The following is a 27,833-nucleotide window of genomic DNA, read 5'->3' as shown; positions in this document are numbered from 1 at the left end:
TATTAATATATTAAAATAGTTCCAAACGTTCATCATGCATTCTGGCCACTGTGGTCTATCATTCCCAAGAGCTAAGAAAAGAACGCATGGGAATTAGCAAAAGGTTTTCTGGATTTGTGGACTAGCTCTGCCTTCCTCCTGCTCCCATTTGTACCCCTTTACATTTTAGGCCTAATTTTTTAAACATCATCTCACACATCAGAAGAAATATTGTCAGAAGCTAGCGAATGTTCTATCTACACACTGCCAACAGATGTACGGCTCCTGTGATGCTAAAATGCTAGCAGTAAGTTGAAACATTTCATCTTGTCACTAAACTATGCATTATGATGGGCCAACTTAACTTCTTCATCTCATCTATACACGTTTAGTGAATAAACCCACCATCTACTACAGATACATTAACAGATGCTGTCCATGCCTGGTTCAAGTCTTAATTTCCATTAATATTTCTGTTCTTACATCTATTCTAACGCTTAATTTATACAAGATACTATTTGATCACTGCAAGTCGCTGCAAAATAATCCTGACGAGTACTGAGATTATCCCACTTCAAAGCACAGGCTGTGAATAACCTGTTTTGTCCACCACTTTTTTAGAAGTTTTTAGAACTGAACATTGTGCCTGGAGGTAAATAAGATGGATACTTTCGGGATAAAATGACTTGTTCAAACACGTCTCACTGTTCCAATAAATTATCTGACAGATGAGGGGGAAAAAACATTTATTTCAAGCATGAAGCTGCTCCCATGTGTAAATCTTAGCTCTGGTTCTTCAAAAGAGAAGAAGAACACAAATGTGGTCTTTTTTTAACCATCTCCAGAAAGCATCTATGATTACGGATTTCTGGAGAAACAATATCAAAGTTACCGGTGCCCAACTCACTCTAAAACTCATGTCTAGTAGAGATAGTCTTTCTTGCTGATCAAGACACCTGTTGATCCAAGGTGCCCCAATCAGGAGATATAGAAGCCCAATGTAAGGTTAAGCATAATGTTCTGTGACTATAACCCATACAGACATTTTAAAATAATCTATTCTGTTTCGTTTGGCTATAACTGTATCTCAATTGCAAAACATAGAAACATAGAATAGTCCCTCCCTCTATTAACCTGTGCTACTTCTACTGCTGGAAGGTTCCATTTATCTACCCCTTCTTTGTGGAAAAAAAAATAATAAAAAAAATCTTAGACATCAATACAATATGCACATTATTAATGTAGACAACAGAGCACAAAGGTTGACCTCAAGTATTTACAAAAATATTATTAGTTGTTTTTGAATTATCATCAGTATGGTAGCATATATTGGTGCATTGGCAATTGCATTGATTTTGTAATAAGGTACACAAAATTGTGTTTTTTAAAGGAACACTACTGCCATCAGGTGCAGTTTAATATATATGAGTGCCCCCTTTAAATCTTCTGCTTGTAACTGCACACACATGCTATACTCACTGCCACCAATGGACCTAACTAGACTCCTTGTGCACATGCACATAAGGAGCTTCTGCTGATTTCAATGGGCCATTTCTGCTTCAAGCCACCAAAAGTGGTGCAAAAACGGGACCAGGGAAAGGACGGTTTGATGCAGTTGAACAAAATTAGAAAACCTTTGAAAGGCTAGGGGAGTAAACAGCTGTTAATACAAAGGAGAAACCAGTCTATGACAAGGTGAAAGATTAGAATAAATTTACAGGCTTTTTTGCCCCAAAAATACAGTAAAAAAGATCTGCATGGCTGCCCGCCCTCCCAATAATTATAGTCATTGTGTCCCTGTTATGTGTCTGTAATACTGACATCACAGCTTCTCATGCGCATGGAATCATGCCATGGAAATTTCATATGAAAGCCGTCGGGCTACCTTTATTAGGAAGAAAACTAAAGGAAACTAAAGGTTTTATCCTAAAACTAATTTCAGATCTGGCGGCTTGAACAAAATAATCCATAAAACATGCATTTACACAATACTCTATTGAAGTGTCTACAGTATGGTTGCAATCAAGCCAGCATTTTTTTAATGCCCCTAAGCAGTTTTACCATATACGATGTCTTCATGGCTGACTGCTGATTATAATGTTGTGATGTCATATGGACTAATAAGGATAACACGATAAAACAGCAAGTATATAAGGCACAGGATTGGTTAATTGAAGGCAAAGTTAGAATGCCTTGGATAGTAAAAGACTACGTAAATGAGTTCAAATATATTCAAATGGGCTTTCATTGAGCATCACACACTTCTAGCTAGAACACCTCAACTTCATGTATTGTCTAGGATTTGAGATTATCATCACTATGCACACCTTTTCCGATTGCTAGGAAGCAATTGACGGTACGGTATTGAGTAACAGAACTTATCTATGGATCAGTCTGATACCAGCATCATTTTGTGCCCTTGTCATGTAACTTAGACAAAGCTACCGGCCATGCCTCGGTCAATTTACGTCTTCCAGCCCATTATTGACTAATATACTGTACAGTAGTTACTGATGTAAACTGATGTACAGGACTTTACTCCTTAACACTAAACATTGAGGAGGGTTTACTAAATACCCCAATGGCTCAACTATAAGTACCCTTAAATTTGGACGTCTTTGGAAAAAAATCTAATTCACAGTATGCTTAGTAAAGCTTTGATTATAAACCACACACTTACTTTGTTTATTCTGTCTAATTTAACAATCTACTATAAATGTGTTTTGCTCTAAATGAAACCCGCCTTTTTCATTTCATGCTTACTAAAATCTGGCATTGAGCACAGAGACAATAAAAAAGTACTTTTTTTAAGAAAGCATTCTCAAATATCTTGAACACACGCGCCAATAAAATGTATTTATTAGTTCAAATGGAAAATAGACCATATAATTAGAGTGGAAGTTGGAAAAGGGGAGTAAATGACTTCATACCAGAGCCAACCTCCACTATCCATGGTGATCAGGTGCCTACTCATTTTAATAAACCACATTTCCAATAATTGGAGGTATAACTCATATTTTAAGGTGAAATATTCTGTAGTGATTATTTTTTATTACTAATTGCTTCTCAAATTAATAAATACAAGTGCTAGGCCAGATCTGACTTCTTCCCGCCTCTATTACTGTCTGCTTCTGAATATTGCAAGAAGTACATTATCATTTGTATTATTTTTTTAATACAATCAATTTGTATAAGTTCATATGATGAATTAATGACCAATGCTTACCTATTTTTCAAAAGACAATATAGACAACGCAGTTGGAGAAAAGAGTCAATGTACCCAGTGTTTGCGGCCTGGCAATCAGCTACTATACCCTAAGTCTCTGGGGCGAATCCATGGAATTACCAGATATATCATACGTGTTATAGCACACAACACATGATAGAGCCTGTTTAAATGTATTTGGATATGTTGAATCACAGAATGTTGTGACATATATTTGACTCTAAAGATTCACATCTAGGGACAAATCCTAAATCTACTTAGCCAGAGCAGATTGTTATAAAAAAGAATATACTGCTCCCAGGTTGACACAGATGGCTGGATTTGGTCTTTACTGTATGTGACATATACAGAACAGTTTGGGATATATGTTTCCCAAAAGCCTTAATATTGGCTTAAGAGAAGTTCCTTTGGGGGAGTACTGATGAAGTTACATAGCTCATGTGTTGTTAATCAATGACGGATGTCCAACCACAGTGGATGGGTGAACCTCACAGGGAGGCTTTTACATCAAGGCAATGGCCCTTACAAAACACATTTTGAATGAATTATTGTGTGAACCTAAATCTTCCTCACAGTAGGTGATTACTTAGTGCCTCCCGAGACAGGCTGAGACAACATGTGTTTACTTTCTCTCTTTCTTTTCACGTGTCAATGGCCGAGGCTTTGTTGGCTACCACCAGCAAATAGCCAGATGGACAAACATGAGACATAGTAAAGACTTTCTACCTTATTCATAACATTCTAAAAATAAGGAATCCATAAAAAACAATCATTCCATTGTTTGTCATGGCGATTGCAATGATAATTGTTTGTAAATCACGGTATCTAATATTGAATGTAGATGTGCTAAACATAGAATTACCACTAGTGCCATTAAATGTTGATAATTCATAGAATTGCATTATAATATACATACTGTGATTATACAAGCTGTGGTTGATGCTATCTTGTTTCTTAAACGAAAAAATTAAATTAGTTATTAAATTACATTATAGACGATTACATAGCATGATGGATGAAGGACAGGGGGTTATGAGGATGGCCATACATCTGATGTATCTGTTCTTAATCTTGGTAAAGAAGCTGCTAGTTCTAGTTCTGGGGTAGTAAGGGAAGGTGGGGTATATCTGTCAACCCCAAAGTTCCTATGCCCTGGGCCTTCACACTGCATGAGGACCAAAAAATATGTCACTTTCCCCATCTGCATAAAAAATGTATACTCTACAGAATTATATCATTGGTTTTACAAGGTATCTTTTTAAAAAAAAAAAAAAACTTTTTTTATGAGCAAACCAAGGAATAATGGGCTGTTTCTAAAATTATGAAATAATATAAAATTTTATAGGACTATCAATAAAACTATTGTATATTGGAATCTCCGACACATGATATTCCAATGGGAATCTGTCATCGTGTGAAGTTAGGGTTTGTGGGGTCTGTCACACCTGGTGGTTTCCTTCAATCTAAACGTCTGTTGGGCAAATGTTACCCATACTGAAAAGTCATTAAAGAACAGATCTGAGCAGCTCTGTGCAGTGACCAAGTCAGGGATATTTCTCAGTAGCTCAGACAGGCTCATAAAACACTGATAAACTAGAAGAGACTCTCCCATGAAGCTGTCAATTTTCCTGAAACTACTGGAAAAAAAAGAGAGCGCTCTTTTTTCCCCAAGTAAATGAAGAATGCTTTATCTGCTCTGCCATCAATGGACTTCACTGAGAATTCAGCTCAAAGGGACATTCTAAAAACCCACATAGCATTCATACCTCTGTGTCAGCTACAAGTCAGAGGTGCAAGGAGTCTTAAGCACGCCCCAGAGCCATGAAAGGGGAGACAGGCAGAGGAGAAAGCCATGCCCTGTTAATTCTGTTTTCTTAGCAAACCTTGAGTGTCTATTCCTCAGACAGTCGAACCATTTCACCTGCTGATCCTTGGGACTCTATTCAACTCAAACTCCCTAGCTACCAACCTTTCTTCGTTGGACAGACGTTTATTTCATCATTTTGTTTCATTCCGATCTGATTCATTCCCATGAAACAAAGTACCATTTGTGTGTGATAGTCAAACTTACATTTTTTTTACATTTTCTGTTTGGAGGTTTTTTTTTTTAATTCAAAGTACAGTTCTGGTAATTCTATAACGGTATTTGGAAACCCTACTGTGTTAAAAAGCCTAGTGTAGGTAGGAATAAAACTTGAAAACATTCCAGATATTTCAAAACCATGTTATTCAAAGCCACAGTATTTATAGTAGACACTTCACCATTTGTCTTATTTAACCTATATTAAACCTCTGTAAAAGAGGCAGATTTTAAGTTTGAACTACAGTGTAATAAGCGCATTCATGTGTATAAAATATAAAAAAAATAAAAAAAATTCTGGCTCCCACTGCATTTCTCAGCTTATACAAGTATTTCTAAAATTATTTTTCTTCTTCATAAAAAGGATGATATCTTTTTCATTTGTGCGAACGCCACGGGGGATTTCCTTTATGAATAAACCCTTGTATACTCCAAAGCACATTCAAACCCATACTATTTGTACATATAATATATATATATATATATTAATTTGAATGGTGATATATAATACCTGCCTCCGCATGTCTGGGACCCTAAGGGGCCTTAATGCATGCTGCTTTGATGCTTTTTTTTTTTTTTTTTCATTTCTGGTGAGTAAAATAACTTCGGAAAATAACTGTACCAGATGCCGGTGATTAAAGTCACATTGTTCTACAGTTTCATCCAGATTGAATTTGTTCATTTCAAGAGGAGAATGAGGTAAGAAAATGTGTAACTGGCCAATCTGGCAGTGAAATGGTTAACCAGCATACCCTTCATACTGCCAAAAAACTACATCTTTCTCCCCCCCCCCAAAAGAGAACATTACTTTAACATAATCTGTAGAAAAAAACAGATAAAACTGTAAGAGTCTTCAATTCTATGCAGGTTTGATCAAAAAGAAAAAACAGACACCTTTAACTTTTGTCTCAAAGCAATTTCTTGAAGGAACTGATTTAATGGCAATGTAAGTATTTATTTCAGTGTCTTTGCAATTCTGCCTCCCTTACCGACTCCTAACATACAATTATCCACTCAACAATCCAGGGAAGTTTCTAAAAGTAGCAGACAAAGGAAATGATTGATTTCTCATCTGTGCGTATACATACAGTATCCAAAAATATAACAAATTTAATTTTTTTTTTTCTGATGCATACTTTTAATAATTGACACTACTTATAATTAGTATAGAATGCTGCAGTGAGGGAAAACCCTGGAATATTCAATTTATGGATTATCAAATAAATCAGTTGGACCAACTACAAAATAAAAATTGCTAATATTTTTTTATGAATTAAGGAATGCGTAAATTGGTTCAGCTTTGGTACAAGTTTAAGAAAGCAGTGAGATTCTGCTTAATTACCATGTTGGTTATATAAGCAGAACTGTATACAAAGAATGCTCTATGCTGAAGGTATGTTAGTCCTCCTGCAATATGCAGTTGGCATTCATGAAGAGCACAGAAATGTCCTTGTCACACTCAGTTCAGAGGAGTTTCTTCACTTTCAGTAGTATAAAGAATCCTTAGTTCACCTTTGTTGGTGCTTTAGTGAATTTAAAAGACCAGAAGAGGGCAATATGCAAACAGTTCCCTTAGCTCTGCATTTTGTAAAGCACTCTATACCTTGCTGGCGCTGCATAAAATAAGTTATTTTAATAGTTTCCCTGCTGTACTAAACTGTCTGCCACTTACAGTCCCACTTTACTCCACAGAGACATACATGCATGGATGTATTATCTCAATATTTCCATTGACCCAAAGTAACCAGACAGCTACTAGGAGGTGTTTGCCAGGAATAATCTCCAACTAATGTCTCCATAAAGCCAGCTACAAATGATTATAAGAGACGGCCCCATACAGTAGAGTATAGCTATACACAAGACCATACATAGGTTATGGTATATACTTGCACATAAACTATTGCATAAACTGCTCCTTCTCTTGGCTAACACTGTGGATTGCCCCATCAAGGATCAAGTTTATACCTCCTGGCACATGGTAGCCTTCAACTAACAACAACCATGAGACCTGGCATACACTAAACCATTCCTGCACAAAGCTTGGCTAACAACACCTATATTATGCCACAATACTCCCAACTACCCAAAGTCAGAGATATAGCAACCAATTCTACATTGTGCCTGGCACACATCATGACCAACTGAAGAGCACTGCAAGCTAAACATAACTCCTACACAAAGCCTGATGTATATGCTACCCACAGAACCTGCCATATAACAGCACTCATAAAAATACATATCATGCTTCGCCCACTACTACATAAGGTCTGGTATTCAGAAGCTCTTTCTAAAGAAACTGGCATACTGTACCCCATTAGAATGGAATATGGTGGTCACTGTTTCTGATCCTGGTGTGCACAAAAGCACATTATTTAGCTTACATAGAGACTCCAAAACTACCAGCCTCACAAGTGGTCCTTCAGAGTCACACTATTCATGAGGCTTCCAAGCCAAACCTACATAACTGCTAGGGTTATATCCTTGGATACAAGTTCCCTAGTTGTGTTTCCCCCCAAAATCTTGGTTTAGGTTAATGAATCCAAGTGGGATCATATTCCATATGGTTTTACTCTAGATATATTTCTCAGTTTACTCTACTTCTCCTTTTTTAACCTTTATTGGAGACATTGAGCATCCATTAGTAAAAACTGGTGAGTAGCAAAACATCAAGTTAAACAAATACTACATTTAACTAATAATATTATGAGTAGTTAAAAATAATTACATTGAAATTAAATGTATATAAAATAATCAGCACTTGAAGTCATCTGAGAATTAGTTAAAATTTGTCTCCTGATATTTTTATCAATGCACTGTTCTCCTTTCCATCAGATGGTGTTTCCATGATTTACTCTTTGCTTTTAAGGGATAATAGTTTGCCTTAGGGTTCCATAGGGAAGGTGGAGGGGGTCTGTGCGTCTGGACCCACCCCTCCCATAGACTTGTCTGAATGTGACATCCCCTGGGGGTGGAGGAATTCCAAGCACAGAGGGAGCATTTGAAGACATTCCACCCTTCTAGCCCTGTCCACAGACACCTAACGGACCACAGGTCCTAGGAGGAAGACATCACCTCCAATGCCTACCTCCCAGGCAGCCTTCACCAAGGAACCAGCATCTTCTCAAAGTTCTGTGCTTTGTGAAGCATCCCCTAAAGCTGCAGGACGTTTTTTTGCAATCAGAATACCTGAAACTTATCCATCCAGCTATTAAAAAACAGTAATACATTTCCCTGATCTAACCCCTTAACATCTTTTCTTTTCAAAAGATTATTTGTGAGCCGGGAAAATGATGAAGACTACCAGAATTGCCCTTGCCATCAACATGAAAATAAAGTTGGGTAGTAGAATGCTATCCTGATCAATAATATTTTTTCTTTCTTTGTGAGAGATTGTCTGGGGCTTAAGCTGGAGGTTAGAACCCCCTCTGCCCCATTAGTTACATTTTTTTTTCTCTTACCTCCTCTGACCTCTGCAGCTTGGAGAAGGAAAGTCAAAGTGATGAGAGTGAGGGAGCTGAGGGACGAATCCCACAACCTCCGTTTCGTTTTCCACCTTGTGTTCCACATCTCCAACAACTGGGAACCCCCCAGAAGATAAGAAACCTCAGGATTCAATCTACAGCACCAACTCCTTCCAATAGTCCGGGAGGTGATCACTACACAGCCATAAGGAGAAAGAAAGTCTCTCAGGGGGAGGGGGGCTTTGGTGGCTTTTTCTTCTCCTTTGCCCTGCTGAGATGTGTTCCTCCCCAGTCCCCTGCCTACAGACTGAAGAAGGTTTGTGGGCTTTAATGAAAATGCAAAGCTCTCTCTCTCCTCCTAAAGTCCCACCGTCAGAGGGCTGGGCTAAGACCCCACTACTGGATCTTTAAGCCTTCCACAGCCAGCAAATAGTATGCAGATTCCAAAAATCCACGACCCTCCCCAAAGAAAAGTCTGTCTCCAGGTTGGTCCGGCCCCCTCTCCCACCCTCCCAAAATAGTGGGCTTCTGCTATATTTGTGCAGCAGTTTGGGAATGAAAGGAATGGCAGGAGAGGTTGACAGCTTCACACTGGCTGCTGGTTCTCCTATGCAGTGTCCCGGTCCCAACCTGTCTCAGCAATGCTCTTATCAGCGGATCATCTTGAAATCTCACTGGACTTCTGCTGGTGCTGGAGATGGAGCACCCCCCTTAACTGCTGTGTCAGGATTTCATTCAATTGTCACTTGTGGATGCAGCATGTAACCCATATACTGTCTTGTGTGTCATGGGAAGCACAAATCCTATCACCCACATCTACATAACCCTTAGGATCCCACTTTGAAGCAGTAGTGGGTGCAGCACTTAAATATTTCTCTGCAATGTATATGCATATTTTAACACTGCTATTCCACCTACTGAATTTAAGTTTTATTGTACAGCACTACAGAATATGATGGTGCTATATAAAACAATAAATAATAATATGTAATTTCTATTTTACAGACCTCACTCCTAGTATTCTTGAATTCCCAAAACTTTCACAGACATAATTCCATAGTCTTATAAAATGTTGCCTTGCTCCTTTTTATTTTGCAGGAATGCTTAATTGTCACATGATGCAAAGAACGCACCAATAGTTTGTTGCATATAAAATGACAAAACATCTGAAACGTTTGTGTTTTTTTATGTGAGTAATATATAAAAGGATATAATAAAAGCACGGGTCTGCTAAGATTAATATAGCTCCAATAATGATTAAACAAAGTGGGACAGCACCTTTAAGTTGTTTTGTGGTCAATATTATAACAATTCCATATACATACATCTCAACACATACAGGACGTCCTGTGCATTTAATTTATTTATGTTTCATTTGCACTTTATTTATGTGATTTATTATTATTTATTTATTATAAATATTATTATTTATTTATTGTGCTCTGCTTTTAAAAACCAATAGACTGGAAGTGAGCGGCATTAACGACGTTCAATGAATGAAAAGGTGCAAAGTTATACAGTACATTTAGCTAGGTTTCTGGTTGCACCGCACATGGTTATTGGAGACAAGGGTTAACACTTACACAAAAGTTAAGGGGTTAACACACAAAATATACATTCAAATGCTTAAAACAATCTGATATTTCAGCCACACACACACACACACTATGAGGGGTTAAGAAAATAAACCATGAAGGAATTGCAAGGAAAGGGTTAATAATCCAACAGACAGACTGCATTTGCAAACAAGGGATTAACAATCAACCAAAAAAAAGAAAAGGGTTAATATATATATATATATATATATATATACACAATGATGTAAATGGGTTAAAAACCCAAATACCTAAAGCTAAGGGGTTAACATGCACATAGCACCCCCAACACTTACCCAGAGAGGAATACCTATTACAGAGACAGTCTCTACTTTCTCCCTGTATGTTGATACAAGCAGACAGTGGCACTGTGTTAGCTATGGAAATACAGGAAGCAGAGTCAAAGTGATACCTTTAGAACAGAGTAGAGTGCAAGCTTTGAAGACCACATAGGCCTCTACTTCAGGCATGTTACAAAGCTGATTTGAGCTTTAATCTTGTAACACACCTAGAGAGGAGACCTATGTTGTCTAAAAAGCTTGCACTCTAATTCTACTTAGCCAATAAAGGTATCACCTTGACTTGAAGAGCATGCTGTCACTGCCTGCTGGTTACAGGTGTCCTCACCAATGCTATGCCTATGGGGTTTATATAAAAAATGTGATGCAAAGTCAAATAACCATAGCAATCTACAGAATACCCCTTCTAATTGCATCATTCAGTTGTTTCACTTTATCCAGATACACTTTATATAGATAACTTACCACTTAGTATTGTAAATGTCTAATGAATGTACCTGTGCAAAGGTACATTTGTGAAAGTAAAAGAAAGAAAAGGCGTGTATGTAGCTTGTATGTATGTATGTAGCTTTTCCCTTCTTTCCTTTCCCAATGTTCCCTTTTTTTAAGGACTACAAGTTCATCAAAATCAAGGGTCAAAGCTCCTGAAAGCTCAATTAGCTCACATGGACGTTGTTAGGATAAATACAGCATCATGACACCCGACCAGCAGACATAATGGATTGGCATGAATGGTAAATTATACATTCCCTAAGTAAATGTATGGGTTTGAGGGTACTGTACAGATATAGACACAGCATACATTGCATGGTGGCAAATGAGACATTCCATTACTTGTTATGGCAGCATCTCATTTGCACAGGCTTTGTTAGGAGCCTTGAAGAAAAAGAGGTCAACGACCATTGAGAGTAAGCACTTTTCTTATCACTCTGAGGACTATTGCCAGAGAAGCACATAGAGTGTTTTATCGGGGATGCTTGGTGCCTAATGTGTTGCATAAAATGCTTTGTGGCAGGCCAGGAATTTTTTGATGTTGAGGAGAGAGTGCGTTACACTGCATGATTGACTGCTTATCTATAGCCTTCTTAGGGATTACTCCATCATAGATACTTTTGAGGAGGAAGTCTAGCTCCACTTCCTACCAGGCCCATTAACTTTGTGTGGCTTGTACTATTAATGTTAATGCTATGTCACATTACATTTTTGTATTAATGACCATGAATTATATACTCATTGATATTATATATGTTTGTATTATTTCAATCAAATCAATCAGTAGTTTACAAATTCATATTAATAGTTTACAATTCTTGGTAAAATCCTACCATCTGAGCCAGAGCCTTTAAACAACACCTCCAAAAACAAAATTGTCCCTCAGTGACTATTCCCAATGACCCAATTCCCTGGCAGATTCCTCTATTTAAACTTCAGGTCTACAATTTCTCATTGCTCTTTGTTGTGTAACCTATGGTTTCTTTGTGCAGTTTTTGGTGAGCACTTCTTGGTTCCTGACTCTACCTGTTCCTGTGACACTGACTCCTGTCTGCTGATTTGGCTTAGTTCTTGTCCGGTGTGCTTTTTGGCTGCTGACCTGGCAACAACTCACAACTTCGCTATTGCTTTGCTGATTTGGCTTGGTTCCAGTCAAGTGTGCTTCGGTTGCTGACCTGGCTACGGCTCACAGCTTTGCTGTTGCCTACGGTTTCGGTTCTGACCTTCTCACCCACCAAGCCTTGGCCTGGGCATCTGCACTCTGGGAGAGGAACACGACTCTGGTCAACAATTATTCTGTATTTGTCAGTCTTCAGACAAGTTACACAGCTACACAGCTTCCTCAAGCATCTTCACTCTGCAACATTCACTCTCGCATTACGCTACATTACATTGAGTTTCAGACTCTGGTCACAGAGGTAAACTGGAACAACAAAGCTCTGGTGGCCGCCTTCACTAATGGACTATGTGAACGACTAAAAGATGAGTTTACAGGCTGAGAAATTCCCTCTGATCTAGAAGCAAGGATTGCCTTCGTCTGACGCATCAATCTTCACCTCCAGGAATGTTAAACCCAGCATCAGCAGCAGAAGAGACTTCTCATCCATTTCTTCCTATGTTTTTCTGTGTTTCTGAAGAAGAAAAACAACTCCTGTGATAGGAAGGTCTCTCTTTACTAAAGGGGTCACTTTGGTCACTCCTGTACTCAGAATCCAGGAGACTCAAATGCCTAGAGAGGATAGGGGACCCAGTCTGGGTATATTTACAACATCTTCCGAATCCAGGGACATTGGTATGTATGTGTCTATATCTCTCTCATTCATACTACAACACCAATTGAGCAACAGGAGTTTTTATTGATGATTAATTTTCTCTTCGTCAAGGACTGCCTCTCATTATTAAGTCTTGTCCTCATAGCTTAGAGGCAATTTGGCATACTCTGCATCCTGCCATGATGACCCAAGAGACTCATTGGGGCCCTCCAGACCGAACAGTAAGTAATGATGTAATTCGCATTAGCACATTACATGAGGAAGTCCTGGAATCGGGCCCACCTACAGTATGTTTGTAGACAGAGTAAGTTGCAGACGGACACCGCAACTGGGGTAAGTCCTACCACATGTGAACTAGTGCACACACAGTTACGCACACACTCTCAAACACATGCATTCATACTCCAACACACACAAATGCGCATGTACACTAATCTACACTTACACTAAAACATACTCTCAAACCTCAGCCTTACAGCCACTTGCACACTGTTTTCGCATAATAAGTATCACTAGTAAGAGCTTATGAAGGCATTATAACATGGGTTTTACCAGGAGACTACTGGTGTTTTGTGTTCAAGAAATGGTTCACATTGATATAATTTATCTTGGCATGTATAATCAGCCACCATTTATGAAGTGACATGCAATACATTTTACCAGATAGAAATATTCCTAAATTCTATAGGAATAGCCGAATTCCCATGCTTACACCACAACAATTGCATGGTCTCTATGATAAACTGTAGCACCCTGTTTTGGTAATTCCAACCAGAAAATTGCTAATAACTGGAAGTCCTTTACTGGAATCACTCAGTCCTTCTAATTCAGCCAATTGCTTCCAGGTCTAGCAGTCCAATAAATTACCAAACTGTAGCATGACCATTATTTAATAATAGTCTGAAACTCATAAACACTCAGCCTCTAAACTTTAAAAACATTATATATACTCCTATAAAGAATAATGGGTCATTAGGTTTTGAAAATGTTTCTGATTAGTCCATATGTTACTGTTTAAAGTAAAAGATCAGTTATTAGGAGACACAAACTGATGTTGAAGGGTCATATTGCTGCCACATTGAGGGTTTGTTGCTTTGTCATATAATTGCTGGCATGTCTGAATTTTCAATTGGGACAGATACCTAATCAGATCCATTTAATTACCAATATTACAGTAAATACTGTGACTAGGTATAGCCGAATAATGTTTGAGGGACTCTTCCCATTTTACATCCCATCTTAGCAGAACATGATGGTGCTCTTAGATTAAACATGACTGAAGGGAGCTGCTGGATTTTCTCTTGTGCTTTCCTGTCCATGGCTTACCTTGTTCTCCTAAAATACATTAAGTTACATTATCTTAAAAAAATGTCAAAGCAAGACACTCAACCATCACTTTCAGATTAGAACCAAACCTTATTGTTTTGAGGTAGCTAAGAAATGAATCAGGTCTTAAATTGCCCTTTTTAATAACATTAATCCATACTCCCCAACATTGCAGGTGGTCACATCAGGACACCACTATTTCAAGGAGTGGTTATAGATGAACAGGATCAGGGGCACCTAGTGATGCATAAGACTGGGATATGACATCATATCATGGAGCAAAGCTTCACTACATCACAAGGGGCCACATGGGAACTGTGATTGGTCTGTGCTGTGACAGCACACACTTTAATCAATATCATGGCTCAGTGGGCCAGTCAGGGGGAACCAGAGGATCTCCCTTACATAATTTTCCCCACTTTTGGGACAGTTGGCATGCTCGGAGGGGCAGTGCTGAAAACTGAGCCCCCCCCATGGAAAATTGGGTACTTGGGAAGTAATTTGTATTTGTTATGTGAAATAGTCAGTGGAATCGTATTGAAGTGATCTGTAAACTCTGTGAGACTCTATGTGTGAGACTGTCTCACTTTGTGTGTGCACTGGATGCTTTGTCTTTCAGGATGTGTTTTTGTATTTTGTCATTCTGTGTCAGTGGGGTGGAAGTATATAATGCTACAACAGTTGTTCAGTGAATCAACCACTTTGCTTCACACTTTTTACACTTCTCTCATTTCGTTTTAGGCTCGGCCTGGCAAACTAGGCAAATGCCCATTGCTTATCTGCTTACTGCTGCTCGTGCCGCATTTCTGGTCCTTGAAAATAATGCAACTTTCTGATGACGATGTAAAGCATACCTTCCAGGAGTACTTCTTTGGAAGGGACCCTCTTAGGGATCTAAAGCCCTCTGTCCCTCTTACCTCCACTGGTTTCTGGTAGCTTGGAATGGTGTGCATGAGTGCAAATGTGTTTTACAGCCCTAAAAGTCATAATAGTGTGTAAAAAATAAGAACAGGAACAAAAACATGCTTATGTATTTAATTTATGAAATAAAAAACACTATTCTTCCAAACCCCATACTCAATTGCAAAAATTGCTCATCATATCTTACAAAGTGACATAAAAAGTCTATACCCATACCCCTAGCCACACTTCTTAAACATTTGCAGTGTAAGGAGGTATGCTGTAAAGATTTTTTTAGCCATTGGCCACACATAGAGACATTCTGTAAATCCGTTGTTGGGTGTAGTTTTTCAGAATTTACAAACAAGATGCTGTGTATGCTGTCTTTGCCTATGGAAACCCAGTGAATATGTAGCTAGGAATCAATTCACCTAAACATCAGGTCAAATCAGGTACCAACACATTTATTTAAGTAAACTTTTTAATATTTTGTATCAAAAATGTTTAAAAATGTATCTGCACTTCGGAAATTAAGCATAGTCATCCTAGCAAAAACGCGCCACTATAGCTCATTCATACACATTTACATTTTAGATCCGATAAGTGTAAAAAATGAAGTGAAACACAACTGTGTAGAAGAATTCTTACAAATGTTTTTTTTAGCCTTCAGATCTTTCTGTGATGAGGCTAAGAATTTGAGTGTAAATTAACATTACTGAAAGTCCAGGTCAACACTTCTGTATAAAACAGATTCAAAAGCTCTGTGTGACTCCGAGCCAATATTTCGACCTGACCACAGCTCTGCACTGGCCTGGACGTATGTTTATATTACCACAGGAATGAATGTGAGGTCTTTCTTCTAGTAAAAAAAAAAGTTTCTTAAAATACACAGAGCATAAAACAACATTTTATTGAGCAGGGAGAAAGGGGATACTCAGTTCAGGGAATGCTGTACAATCCTTATACGCTATCTGTTTGGTAAAAAAAAAATCCCCCCTTCATAAAAAGAGATTAATGAGTAAAATCAGAACACACTCATTAATTATCATATTCTAATCTTTTCAAATCATGGGAAACCAAAAAATCATGAAGCGTTAGGTAAAAACACATTCTCAACATTGATGCCCTAGAAGCCCAAACCTTTGCATATTAGATATTTATTGCATTTAGATGTCACTACCGTGTCAGTTGATGTAGGGCCCCCACAGAAAGGGAAAGATATAAACTCATGTGCAGAAGAGTATTCTGGCCTAGGGAGGCAGGTCCCTGTTGGGCCATTGGGCTACCTTGTGGGCTGCTACTCAATAGGCTAGGTGGGCAGAATTGCTTTTTAAACAGCCCCTTTTTGCTACAGTGGTTGTTGCCCAGACTTTAACCTTTAGGGTCACGTTGATCATCCAGAAATTATCATTTGTCATGTACCATGTTACAATAATTGTGTTTATAGCACCAAACCCTACTCTAGAGTTCTCTACATAGTCAAGACACAGCATACAAATAGTTGCTGGCACTACAAGCCTAGACACAGTAGGGTCTGAAAGGAATGTCCAGGTTATTGCACTTTACAATCTGGAAGAAGCAAGGGGAAACTTATTTTTAAAATGCACCTGTCCTCAAAAAATTCAAAATTTTGTCAGACAAACAATTTGATCTATATATTGTGGTACCTAATTACTACCAAATGTACTGAATGATATTATGCTCTTAATTAATGTTTCCGCTTATTTTTCGTGGTTTGTTTGCTCAGAAATCTTATGTTGTGCATTTGTTTTCCTGCTACAAAAGTATGTATGCACTGAATTCTTGTGCAAATGTAAATCTGAAATTGTTTCAAGATAATTTTGGAAAAAAACTTTCTCTCATGACTAATAATATTTTAATAAAATATACATATAATAAATCAAGGAAGGTTTTCCCAATGTCCATCAGCTTGTGTATATATATTTATGTGTAAGGTGTTAGAGTGTATGTGTGTGTGTGTATATGTATGTGTAAGTGTTGGATTGTTTTGTGTATGTAAATGTAAGTGTATAACCTTAGAGTGGCTGTGTGTGAATGTATGTTTAAGGTGCTAGAGTGAACACGTGTATATATGTATGTATGTGTAAGAGTAGAGCTGCCCCTGTCCATCATCATACCCCTCACATCATAATTCATTCACATCCCCCAACTACAATCATTAGCCTCCAACAACCAAGATCACCCTCCTTCCTTCTTAATGCCCCCTAACATAACTTCTCATCATCTCAATATTCCTGTTTTTATATGAACATGTGTATAAAAACATATATGCACGGAAAACAAATAAATAAATAGTGATACATAGTACTTGACATTAGGTGAGAACCATTTGGCCTGGACTAGGAATAAAAACCATGGAAATAATTGAAGAGCAACACCCAAAAGCATTGCATACCAGCCCTATTTGCTGATTGGGAGAGCACTGGTATAGTCCGAATAATGCTAAAAGCTATTTAATTTGTATGACATTAACCATTAACCATTACTTAAAACAAAGGGTTCAAATCAAATAAACCTGAAGCTCTTCTAATAAAAAATAAAGTTAAAATGTAAGAGAGAGGTTGGTGAAGGGGCAGTGGGTGATCAGGGAGGGTAAGCATGTGTATGTATCTATGTACTGTGTGTCTAAATGTATGATGTTAGAGTGGCTGTGTATGTAGGTATGTGGAAGGCCTTAAAGTGGCTGTATGTATATGTGTGTGTGTGTATGTGTAAGTGTAGAGCTGCCCCCGACTACCTTCATATCCACATACCCACATCATAATTCATTCCCATCACAATCATTATCCCACTACCATCATATTCATCCCTTACAATTATCACCCCATATTGTACCACATTTCGCACAGATATTTACACATACTCTCACTACACACACAATAAAACACACACCCATGCTAACACGCATACTTACAGAGACAGTGTGTGTATCTGTACAGATCTGTATATTTTAGTGTACTTGAATGCATATGATGGTTGTGCGGTCCTTTTAAATGTTCATGTTGTCCCTTTTTCAAAAGATAGGGGGGATTTTGCAGAATCCCCCCATATGCATCCCCCCTCAGCTAAATACCATGCAGCGGTATGTTCCCTCAAACACATCTTCCAGCGCATGAGACACTCACTTCCAGTCAGCAACAACACTGGCTCAGGGAACATGTCGGTTGGGGGCCTGTTCAGACACCTGTGCACATGTCTGTTTTGGAAGAATGTATATTAAAGTACGTCAGTATGCATTCTTCTATATTGGGGCTGTCCATTTAACCTCTACCACTGGGAAGCTGTTGCACTTATCAACAACCCTCTTGGCGAAACATAAAGAAAGCTTCTTCATGCAATGAGCGAGATGGATCCTATGGTCCAATGACCATACATCCAGATTCAAAAAATGTAAACATGTGGATAAATACACTGCGCTGCCTTAGATTATTTTGTACATCTCGAATGTCTTGTAGCGGCGTCTTCAGTGTACCTTTTCCCATACAATTATAGAACAGCTATGAACATTAGGTTCCTTCCAAAACAATGTCTATTTTTAATAAAGTATGGCTCTCATATTTATTAATAAATTCTGATTTTTATATAACTTCAGTCACGTAGTCTGCATTTTTGTCTGGTTCAAAACCACAGTGTTTGGTTTTATCGTTCTCATCCTGCCTTCCATCATGGGATTGTTTTGAATAAAGGAGAGACTGAGAGCTCAAGGTCCTCCGTTTAATATTATAGATTTCTACATGACTTTGAATAGAAAATTCTTAGACTTGGTGCTGTTTTCTAATACGGTATAAAACCTGATGATTGTCACACATACACACAATTATTACATTTTTACACCAATAATTGTGTATAATTTTTCATGGAAATATTGAAGATTGCAGGGATATTTTCTAGTAGAACCTATTTTCCTAAATAGCTATAAATATTATTTCTTTATTTAGCTAGACCACAATAAATATAGATTTTTTCAGCGCTTTCCCATTAAGTGATCAGTGCTGAATTAATAAATTGGTCCTCGTTATCCAATATTTGTTTTTTCATTAATTTTATTTCCAGGTTCTATTAGCTGTGTATATGCATTTAAGAACATTTATTGAAAAACAAATACACCTAATATTCATCAAAATATGTTATTTAATTACTGTAGACTCTCTGTATAATACTCGTTTCCTATTTTAAGGCATCCAACCCTTACGAAAAAAATACTGCAGTTTTTCTGAAGTAATACTGCAGTTTTTTGGACATGACAAAACTGCAATAGTGCACTTTTACTGCATTTGTACTTCACTGTACTGCAGTTTTACTGCAGGATTACTGCACATTTACTACACTTTTTTTTATATATTACAAACCTACAGTTGTGCTTCAATGTACTGCAGCTTTATTGCATTTGTACTTCCTTACAAAAATAACTGCAGTACAAATGCAGTACAGTGAAGTACAAATGCAGTAAAACTGCAGTAAATGTGCAGTAATACTGCAGTAAAAGTGCAGTATTGCAGTTTTTTCATGTCCAAAAAACTGCAGTATTACTTCAGAAAAACTACGGTAATATTTTCGTAAGGGAAAGCATGGCTCAGTATTATAGACGGGTACGAGATAAGATAAGGCTGTATATAATGATCTCTTGTACCTCCAAATTAAGCCCCTGCTTTTTCTACATTGGTCTGTACAGTAAGAACATATATTAAGAACATGTTAGCTACATATTAAACCCTTTAAATTATTTATAAGAATATTATTCCCCATTTAAAAGAGGTATTTCTATCTCATCCTTTATTTTAAAGCTATAGCTACACTGTTTTAAACCAGAATATTTATGATTTTACTCCAAAATAAATTCTAATGATAAATATTTGAGGGCCGTAAATAATTTAGTTACATCTGAAGAAATAATCTCAGAGGTCTTAATCTGATTATATTGTAACTGAAAAGTGTCGGTCCACTAAACTATATCATATATATATATATATATTATACTGTATTTCGAGCAATTAGTCAATCGTGTTACAATACACTTTTACAGCCATTAAACTCGTTGTTGGAAGTTAAAATCCACTGAAACGCAAGGCTTTGATGTTTGGTATAGTCTCAGCAGTAGGTTTGATTTTGCCCACCCTTGCTGAGCATCCAATTCCGCTTGTCAGCTGGTCGGGGGCGTTTGAAGGTAACCTGTAATCACGATGTGTCTTTAATTATTGCAGTGGTCACAAAGTATATGTAATAAACCGGGAAGACTCATGAAAACTCAGTCTCCGCTCTGCTATTTTTATTGCCTGAAAATTATTTTCTGTCAGAACTAATTGTAAAAGGCAGTCAGTCATCCAGAAACATAAACTTCTTTGGACACTGTAGGTAGAAAGGCTAAGGAAATGTATTATTACATTTGTATAGCGTACATGTACATAAAACATCAGAAAGGTGCCTCCATTTCCATAACATGGTAAAGAATATAAGAGACTTGAAAGAAGCTAAAAATTCCCTATAGACCACCAGAGATCTCATAATGTTAAGAGACAAGTCACGTTAGTTATATGAACGGTACGGTATAACGGTATGGGTCGGTCAATAAGGGTCCAGCTTGGTGAACTTCACATGGTAGCTTTTATCATTTTTTTATACATTTGATTATTCCATGTACTTGTTGGAAACCTACCAAGGTCAGCTTAATGGTCAAGGGGTCATACACTCTGGCCACATTAATAGTTATCAATTAGGACTTAATACAGTCCACTCAGAAATGATGTTTAACTGATAATATCTCGCTGGAAGAGGTGAGCACCTATTTCAGTAGGCTTTTATTAATGAAAAATAAAAAAGGATGCTAGCAATAGACTAAGTGTGTTATAGTGTTACCCTACAGAGCAATATACCAGAGATTGTGTAGTCACATTTATACATAATGTTAAAATGTCATTGAAGGATCTCAATCAAAGTAGAAAAGAGCCCATTTATGCATTATTCATACCAAGATACCCTCACATCTACTGCATAATCTTTTTGTTGTGGTCTATTGGACATCATGAATGTTTAAATGTTCTATACTTAACTTAATCTTAAAATTTGCTGTGGAGGGCAGCCAGACTAGCCATCTGGCAATGCCTGGTGGGCCGCTGTTGGCTACAGTATGTCGGAGCATACGCTATTTGAGCGTAAAAACGTAACATGTTGTAGCATCAGGTGGTTGCTGGCTGTAAAGTGTCAGGGCCACCTTGTCATCTCCAATCCAGCCCCAAGGGTTGCACTGATTTTGGAAACATATCAAACTGACTATTATTAATGATACTAAAATACTCAACTATTAAAGTCTGTTTAAACAAAGACATTAAATAACTGCTGTAACACACAATATTAAGTGACGAATAAGCAAAGAAAATCCCCCAAAAGAGACCTGAAATGGTTGGGCACTATTGATCTTCACAGTCCTATACAAGTCCTCTCCATTTTCATTGTGGTGACTCCACTCTACAGTACACAGTCGTCTAATGGCACCTCTTTCTCTACACTGGGGACAAGTCCATTGTTGGAGTCAATGTGTGCCAGTTATGATTTCCTGTCAATACTGAGAAATGAAAAGAGAAACAAATGCATATACCGTTGGATGGCATGTGCCTACTCATTTAAACTGTGCTTTACTGTAAATATTGGCACTTCTGTATAGACATTAGTCATCAGCATTCATTATTTATTATTATTAGTTATTTAATTGGAATACAAACCTATGGGTAAAAACTAAAATATTAGGTTATTAAATATTTTAAATATTTTGCCAACCATATTAATTAACTTAATAATGGAATGCTATACTATACCAATATAGTCGACAGCCTGAGTTTTTTCACCTTTTAAAAAAAAAAGTAGAAGTTTTCTCATTTCTCAGCTAGCAAACCCAGGTGACGCTTCAATTACAACTGACTCACCTATGATCACCTAAAGAGAGTCTGGAAACAATTACAGTTGGGGGTATTTGAGAACCAGAATCAGAGATTCTTGTGTAGTAATATTACTCTAGGGCACTAATAATAATCAGTTATTATTAATTATTATTTATATAGTTCCAAAATTTACATAGAGCTTCTTACAAAACTGGAACTGGGAAATTAAGACAAGCTAATAGAGAAACATATCCTTAGTACTTAGGTACATATGCTTGTACTTTGTACATGCTTGTACTTTATAAATCATAATTAAATTATTTTTGGATTTTTGTTACTTATAAACTAAATAGTTATACTCCTTACTTATATCGTGGCAGGCTGACATTTTCCCTTAAATATCCTAGTTTTTAACTTTCCTTCAGCGTCTTTGAATGGTGTCTTTATCCAGAGCAGGCTCTGGCGGTGAATTAATTTTAGGAAGTTTCAGCAGATGAGAATAAGGCTTTCAGTGTGATCATTTGAAGAGTACGCTACAGGTCTGATTGCAGGTCTAAAATGAAACACAAAGGTTTCACTGTCTGAAGTCCTTTCAAAAAAGCCTCGTTGTAACAGTAGAGTTGGCTTAGAAGAGAACTTGGGTCAGAGTAATACGTGGACATTTTATGTAATACAGTTCAATACTGCCACCTTTTACATGTTACAAACTAAACATCCAAATCCAACATTAAAGTTGGACTGCCTATAACAAATGCCAAACTCTCTTTGACCATGGAAAATGTGATGGATCATACATAACTCTGAGTAAATTCCTTTACAGGTACCTGACCAACATTCTGATGGCAATTTGTTCTAATGCTTCAATGGCTTCTCTTCGTTTTACAGCCTTGCCTTCTGTGGGAAATATTCAAAGGAAGAAAAACAAAGAACGTGGAAGAAATCCTAGAGGATTCCTACAAATATGCAGTCAAATCTGTTCTGAACTAGAAGCAGAGGAGACAATATCAACTAGTTTGTGTTAAAATGTGCAAATGAATTACATATCCACGTTCTTTCAGTTTTAGGATCATCCTACTATTTTTTTATAACCCCCAGAAGGTACCACTTTAAACTCGCTTTCAGAGAAGCCTGAAGAAGCCCCACACTGCTCTTCTAGAAATGCTTAAAAAATTACAAACGTACATTCACAAAACACATGTTACTTATACAACGTACACATTGTGTGCAAAGCTGATGGGGGCCTCCATCTCTGCAGATCATAATTATTACAGCCTATAGGGAGGGCCACACTTGATCCATGAATGAGCACACATTTTTTGTTCATAGAGCCTTCACTGACACGTCACCGGTTTCTTCCTTTCCAGTCTTAGAATATTTCTTGGGCTGGATGGGGTTTGTGGTGGACACTGTGGCCTCAGATGAGAAACACAGCTCTAGAATAAATCTTGTTTTATATATTTGTTTTTGCTTATTTAAAGTTTGGTTATCTAAGCAAGCATATTTTGTGTTCTTTCATTTCAGTGCCTCACTTGATTATGTTGTGATTCCACATTATAGTTTGATATTAGAAAACTCTTTTATGAGATAACATATAAGCATGTTGGGGAATACTATTGACACAATACTTTATGCTTTTTAGAGATAGGTGATGGTTTATGTGGTTCTTATTTAACAGCAGCTGAAGATCAGGCAAACTTTGCAAACTTTTTCAGAAGGTAAATTTTTCTCTTCGTTAAATACTGCAGAAGAAAAAAAAATCACGATACAATGAATTCATTTTTTCTTTTCTTCTTTGAATACAGGAACTCTGTGTATAGAGAATATGATATCGCCATTTCTGTTTCTGCAGAGAGACTGTCAGCAAATGCAAACTGTGAATTTTGACACTGGAATGATAGGTCACAAGTGGGTGTTTGTGGAATACCATGCGGGCTCAAAGCCAGGCAGATGATGGAAAACAAATTTGAGAAGGTTTCAGATTCATAAAGAACAATTGTCAAGACTGGTGGAACTATATACTCAGTCTAAAGAGACTGTAATCCCACATTATATTATTTCTGCCCTTCTAAATGGACTGTGTTGTAATTTTATGAAGTCTATCTTTTATATGAAGATGAACTTTTTGTATCATCCTTCTGGGGGGACTTTGTGCCTTTAAGTATACTTTAATACTTTGGGCATTAACACTAGTTAATGATATAAAAATGCACACTGGCTATTGAAATGCTCAGATCTGTGATTGTTTTAAATGCCATGACCTTTAAAACTCACTTTTGCCATCCAAAATCAACCCTTTATAAATCAAAGTTAAATCATACAGCATTCTTAGAAGGTTTACGTATGCATCATTCTTATTGGCTCTTCGAGTCGAGTAGAAGCTGATGGTTCTTTCTGTTTAATTAAGCTAGTAAGAGGATATGCTTCATCTAAAGAAACATGCCTCGTTTAATGGTGAACATGTTTGTATCATTGACAAATAAGCAACAGAAATAACAACAGGACAACAGCATTCAATAAATATGGGAATTATTACAGTACGAAAAGCTGAAAAAAATCAGTGAAATATATATTTACTGCATCAGCAGTCCGGGCTGCTGCCATGTGAATAATCCTGATCTGTGAATTGAGGCTCACTACTGGGAACTATATTTTCCAGAAGCTTCTGAATGTACTGATTCATTTTCCTTCAGCACTGCACATTCCATGAGACTCTTGTTTAGTCTGTTCCAGTCTTCCTTTTAAAACAATCTAGCTTAATGCAGAGAAAGGAAATCCTGCATCCAAGGTGAAAAACGTAGCAAGGTTTGTCACAGGAGAAAAGATTGGGAATAATTTGGTCTGTCTGAGAACTCTTCTTGGCTACCCCAGACAAGGCAGGTCTATACACGTGTCACGTTTGGTTAGATGAGGGAAGAAAGGAATTTATAATTTACAGGTTTTCCCCATAGCAGGATCCTGAACAGTTACTTTACTGTAGACGTCATAATTCACACAAAAGTGTTGGCCTGAAACACTGTGTTGGCAAGAATCTTTCTTATCTCCTACGAATCTAGTCTTAGGTACTACATGAAGTCATACCTGAGTGCAAGCGCTTGACAGGTAAAGTGTTCACAAAGCAAGTACAACCTTCCATAGATAACCATGATAGGGTTTATAAACTTAACTACCTCGTAATTAACACATATACACTACATGGCATGCTTGAAATCTAAAGGAACAAAGTTTTGGCATCACTGCGGTCTCTGAAACGGCACCAATCCATAAAAAAGGCCCAGAAAAAAAGAATAAGAAATACATTTTTTTTTCTCTTAGCATAAGTAAAAAGAAATTAAGTTATGTGAAAGTATAATAAAAATAACAAAATAATAATGTCGGAAAAGTTATGTAGTTGTAGTTTATTGTAGTTTATGTATTAGACTATAAATTGCTCTAGGCCATACAATGATTAAATGTTTTATTTTTATGTTTTGAAATCCCCACTACTAAGGGATATATTAGTCTGAGTGAGTTGCGCCAGGTTTTCTTTATTTTCTTTCTCATTATTGTATGGGACTCTAAGCTATCCTTTTTAATACGGGTGTCATATAAAAAGTTCCATGTTCCTTTAAGAGAAGCAGATGTGCTCACATAAGGTGTGCACGAGCTCAGACGGAGAAGAGGGAAATCAGAATAACACCTGGACGGGCTAGAAGATTCCAGCATCCGCATTTCAATGTGCTTATTTCACTGATGGCCAATCACATGTCGATGGCTGCATTTAAATGCAACAGATGGAAATGTGCTATCCAACCAGTTACCGCTGGGAAAGTTTGTACATGCACCAGTGGGACCCTATATATGCGACGGCTGCAGTAAAAAGTATCATATTGTATATTCTGAAAATTCAATGTACAAATGTTCACATCGAGACAGTTTGGTTTGGTGTTAATTTAGTGAATGCAAACTGCTAATACAATATTGAGATGGGGTAAAATCATCAATTAAAGTGGTGTTAATTGAAGCTTTTAGAGGGAGGTGTGAATGTTATATAAACGCAGCAGCAGCAGCTACACTAGCCAGGATCGATATGCTTTTTAGTAGTAGTAGCAATAGTAGTAGTAATGGTAGTAGTAGTAATAGTAGTAATAGTAGTAGTAGTAGTAGCCTTTATATGGAGTAATTTTGAGTTGTTATAGCAGGACTGTCTAGTTTAGCCTTGCTGCTGGTGCTGTTGGAGGACAACTCATAACTTAATGTTTAGTCTCAGAGGCACCCGAGAACGCAGGCCTAAGGCAGCATGCTAGTGACTTTTTACCAAGGGTAATTTGCCGTAGCTCAATGTGCTGGTTGGAGAGATCAGAAATTTCTGCATGATCTTCTGAAACAGAGAGCAGGGATATTATATCTTGCCCAGACACACAATGGAAGGAAAAGGGGCATATGGGGCCCTGCCCTGGATCAGGCTATGTGAGACACCACCAGAAAGCTATAGAATGGCCACCATATGCTCAGATACAGCTATAGACACAAGAATTCCAAAATGAGTTATGAAGATATGGAATGATTATCAAATGTCAGATTAGAAGTAACTACAATTAAAAGCTCACGACTAGCTCTTCGATTCCAAATGAAAATTTTACAGAGTGAATCAAAGTCATCTCTGATCAAAATGCCTGTTTTATTTAATAGCTTTAATTTGGGTGATACCAGGTTTACTCTGTCTAGATATTTGCCCTTTAAAGAATAGATGTTTCTTATTTAAATAAACAGTTTATATACTTAAGGGACCATTCAATGGTGCATATTTCAATGAATAAGTAGACACTACTAAATATAGTATATATATAAAGCAGGATCTGCCAAGTTTTTCCTGCACAGAAGCTCCGCAGGGTTAGACCTTCATAATGTATAGTGAAGTCAAGGAGTTGAAGCCACAATTCTCCTTCAACCTCTTGTGCCAACTATCCTTTTAGTGAATAACCCCAAAATAACAAACTATCTGGCTTTCTGCTGATTGCAAGCACACATTAACCCCTTAATGACAAAGCCCGTACATGTACGGTCTCAAAATGCATTGTTTTCAAAGGGTTTAGGGACCGCCCATTGTCCTTAAGGGGTTAAAAAAGCCAGACCCTCACCTAAATGGCCAACTCCATCACACCATACACACACATTACTCACTCATTACATTACATCTATCAGTAAAAGTCACAATATCCCACATATAACAACCTATCGCTATTCACAAAAATAGCCAAAGGGCACTGCCAAATCTAAAAAAGATGGAAAATGGAAGACATGCCTTGTGTTTTCGGAATTAAAAGTGAACATGGCCTTTGTTTACATCTCCTTGTTTTACGCAAATATCCATATTTACAGATAAATGTAGTTAGTACAAATATGTTTTTGGCTACTCAGCATTAAACCTTGGAGCATTTGCATCTCTTCACATAGAATATGATCTTCACATAGATTGCAGTCCAAGAGAAAACATTTATATTTTTGAAATGTATGCAATACTACTAATAATAACAAATTATGAATGATAAATAAAATGCAATGTGAATGTCAAGATCTAAGAATAAATCACATAAAAAAAACAATATTCGTGGAAGAGATATTACCAGTAGTAAGTGTGGTTATAATCTGTGATACATAACACCATGTTTGTAGTTCACAGACAGTTTTATCACCCTATCTCTTTTGTCTGTGATGACTCAAGCCCCCATACCAACAGTCCATATTAAAATACTTATATCTGAATGTACATTGGCCCCCACCGCGGAGACCTTTACTGGTGTTGAATTTCTTTGACGTAGCCTTCTCATGTC

General features: G+C 37.3%; 1 protein-coding gene across 6 annotated transcripts in view; it reads right to left on the bottom strand.

Moving 5' to 3' along the window:
• Positions 1 to 9,170, bottom strand: part of COL11A1 (collagen type XI alpha 1 chain) — an 85,227-nt gene extending 76,057 nt beyond the window's left edge. For 3 of the 6 annotated variants that reach the window (XM_053468820.1, XM_053468818.1, XM_053468821.1), the window contains exon 1: positions 8,744 to 9,167. In XM_053468820.1, the coding sequence (XP_053324795.1) occupies positions 8,744 to 8,852 (109 nt within the window). In that variant the 5' untranslated portion in view covers positions 8,853 to 9,167. Of the gene's footprint in view, positions 1 to 8,743 lie in introns of all 6 variants that reach the window. The other 3 variants (XM_053468816.1, XM_053468815.1, XM_053468817.1) reach the window with 2 other exon arrangements.
• Positions 9,171 to 27,833: the final 18,663 nt, after the last annotated feature.

This window comes from Spea bombifrons, chromosome 6, assembly GCF_027358695.1.
Source record: "Spea bombifrons isolate aSpeBom1 chromosome 6, aSpeBom1.2.pri, whole genome shotgun sequence".
Lineage (NCBI taxonomy): Eukaryota > Metazoa > Chordata > Amphibia > Anura > Pelobatidae > Spea > Spea bombifrons.
The sequence above is the reverse complement of the archived record's forward strand: the minus strand, read 5'-3'. Positions and strand labels throughout refer to the sequence as shown.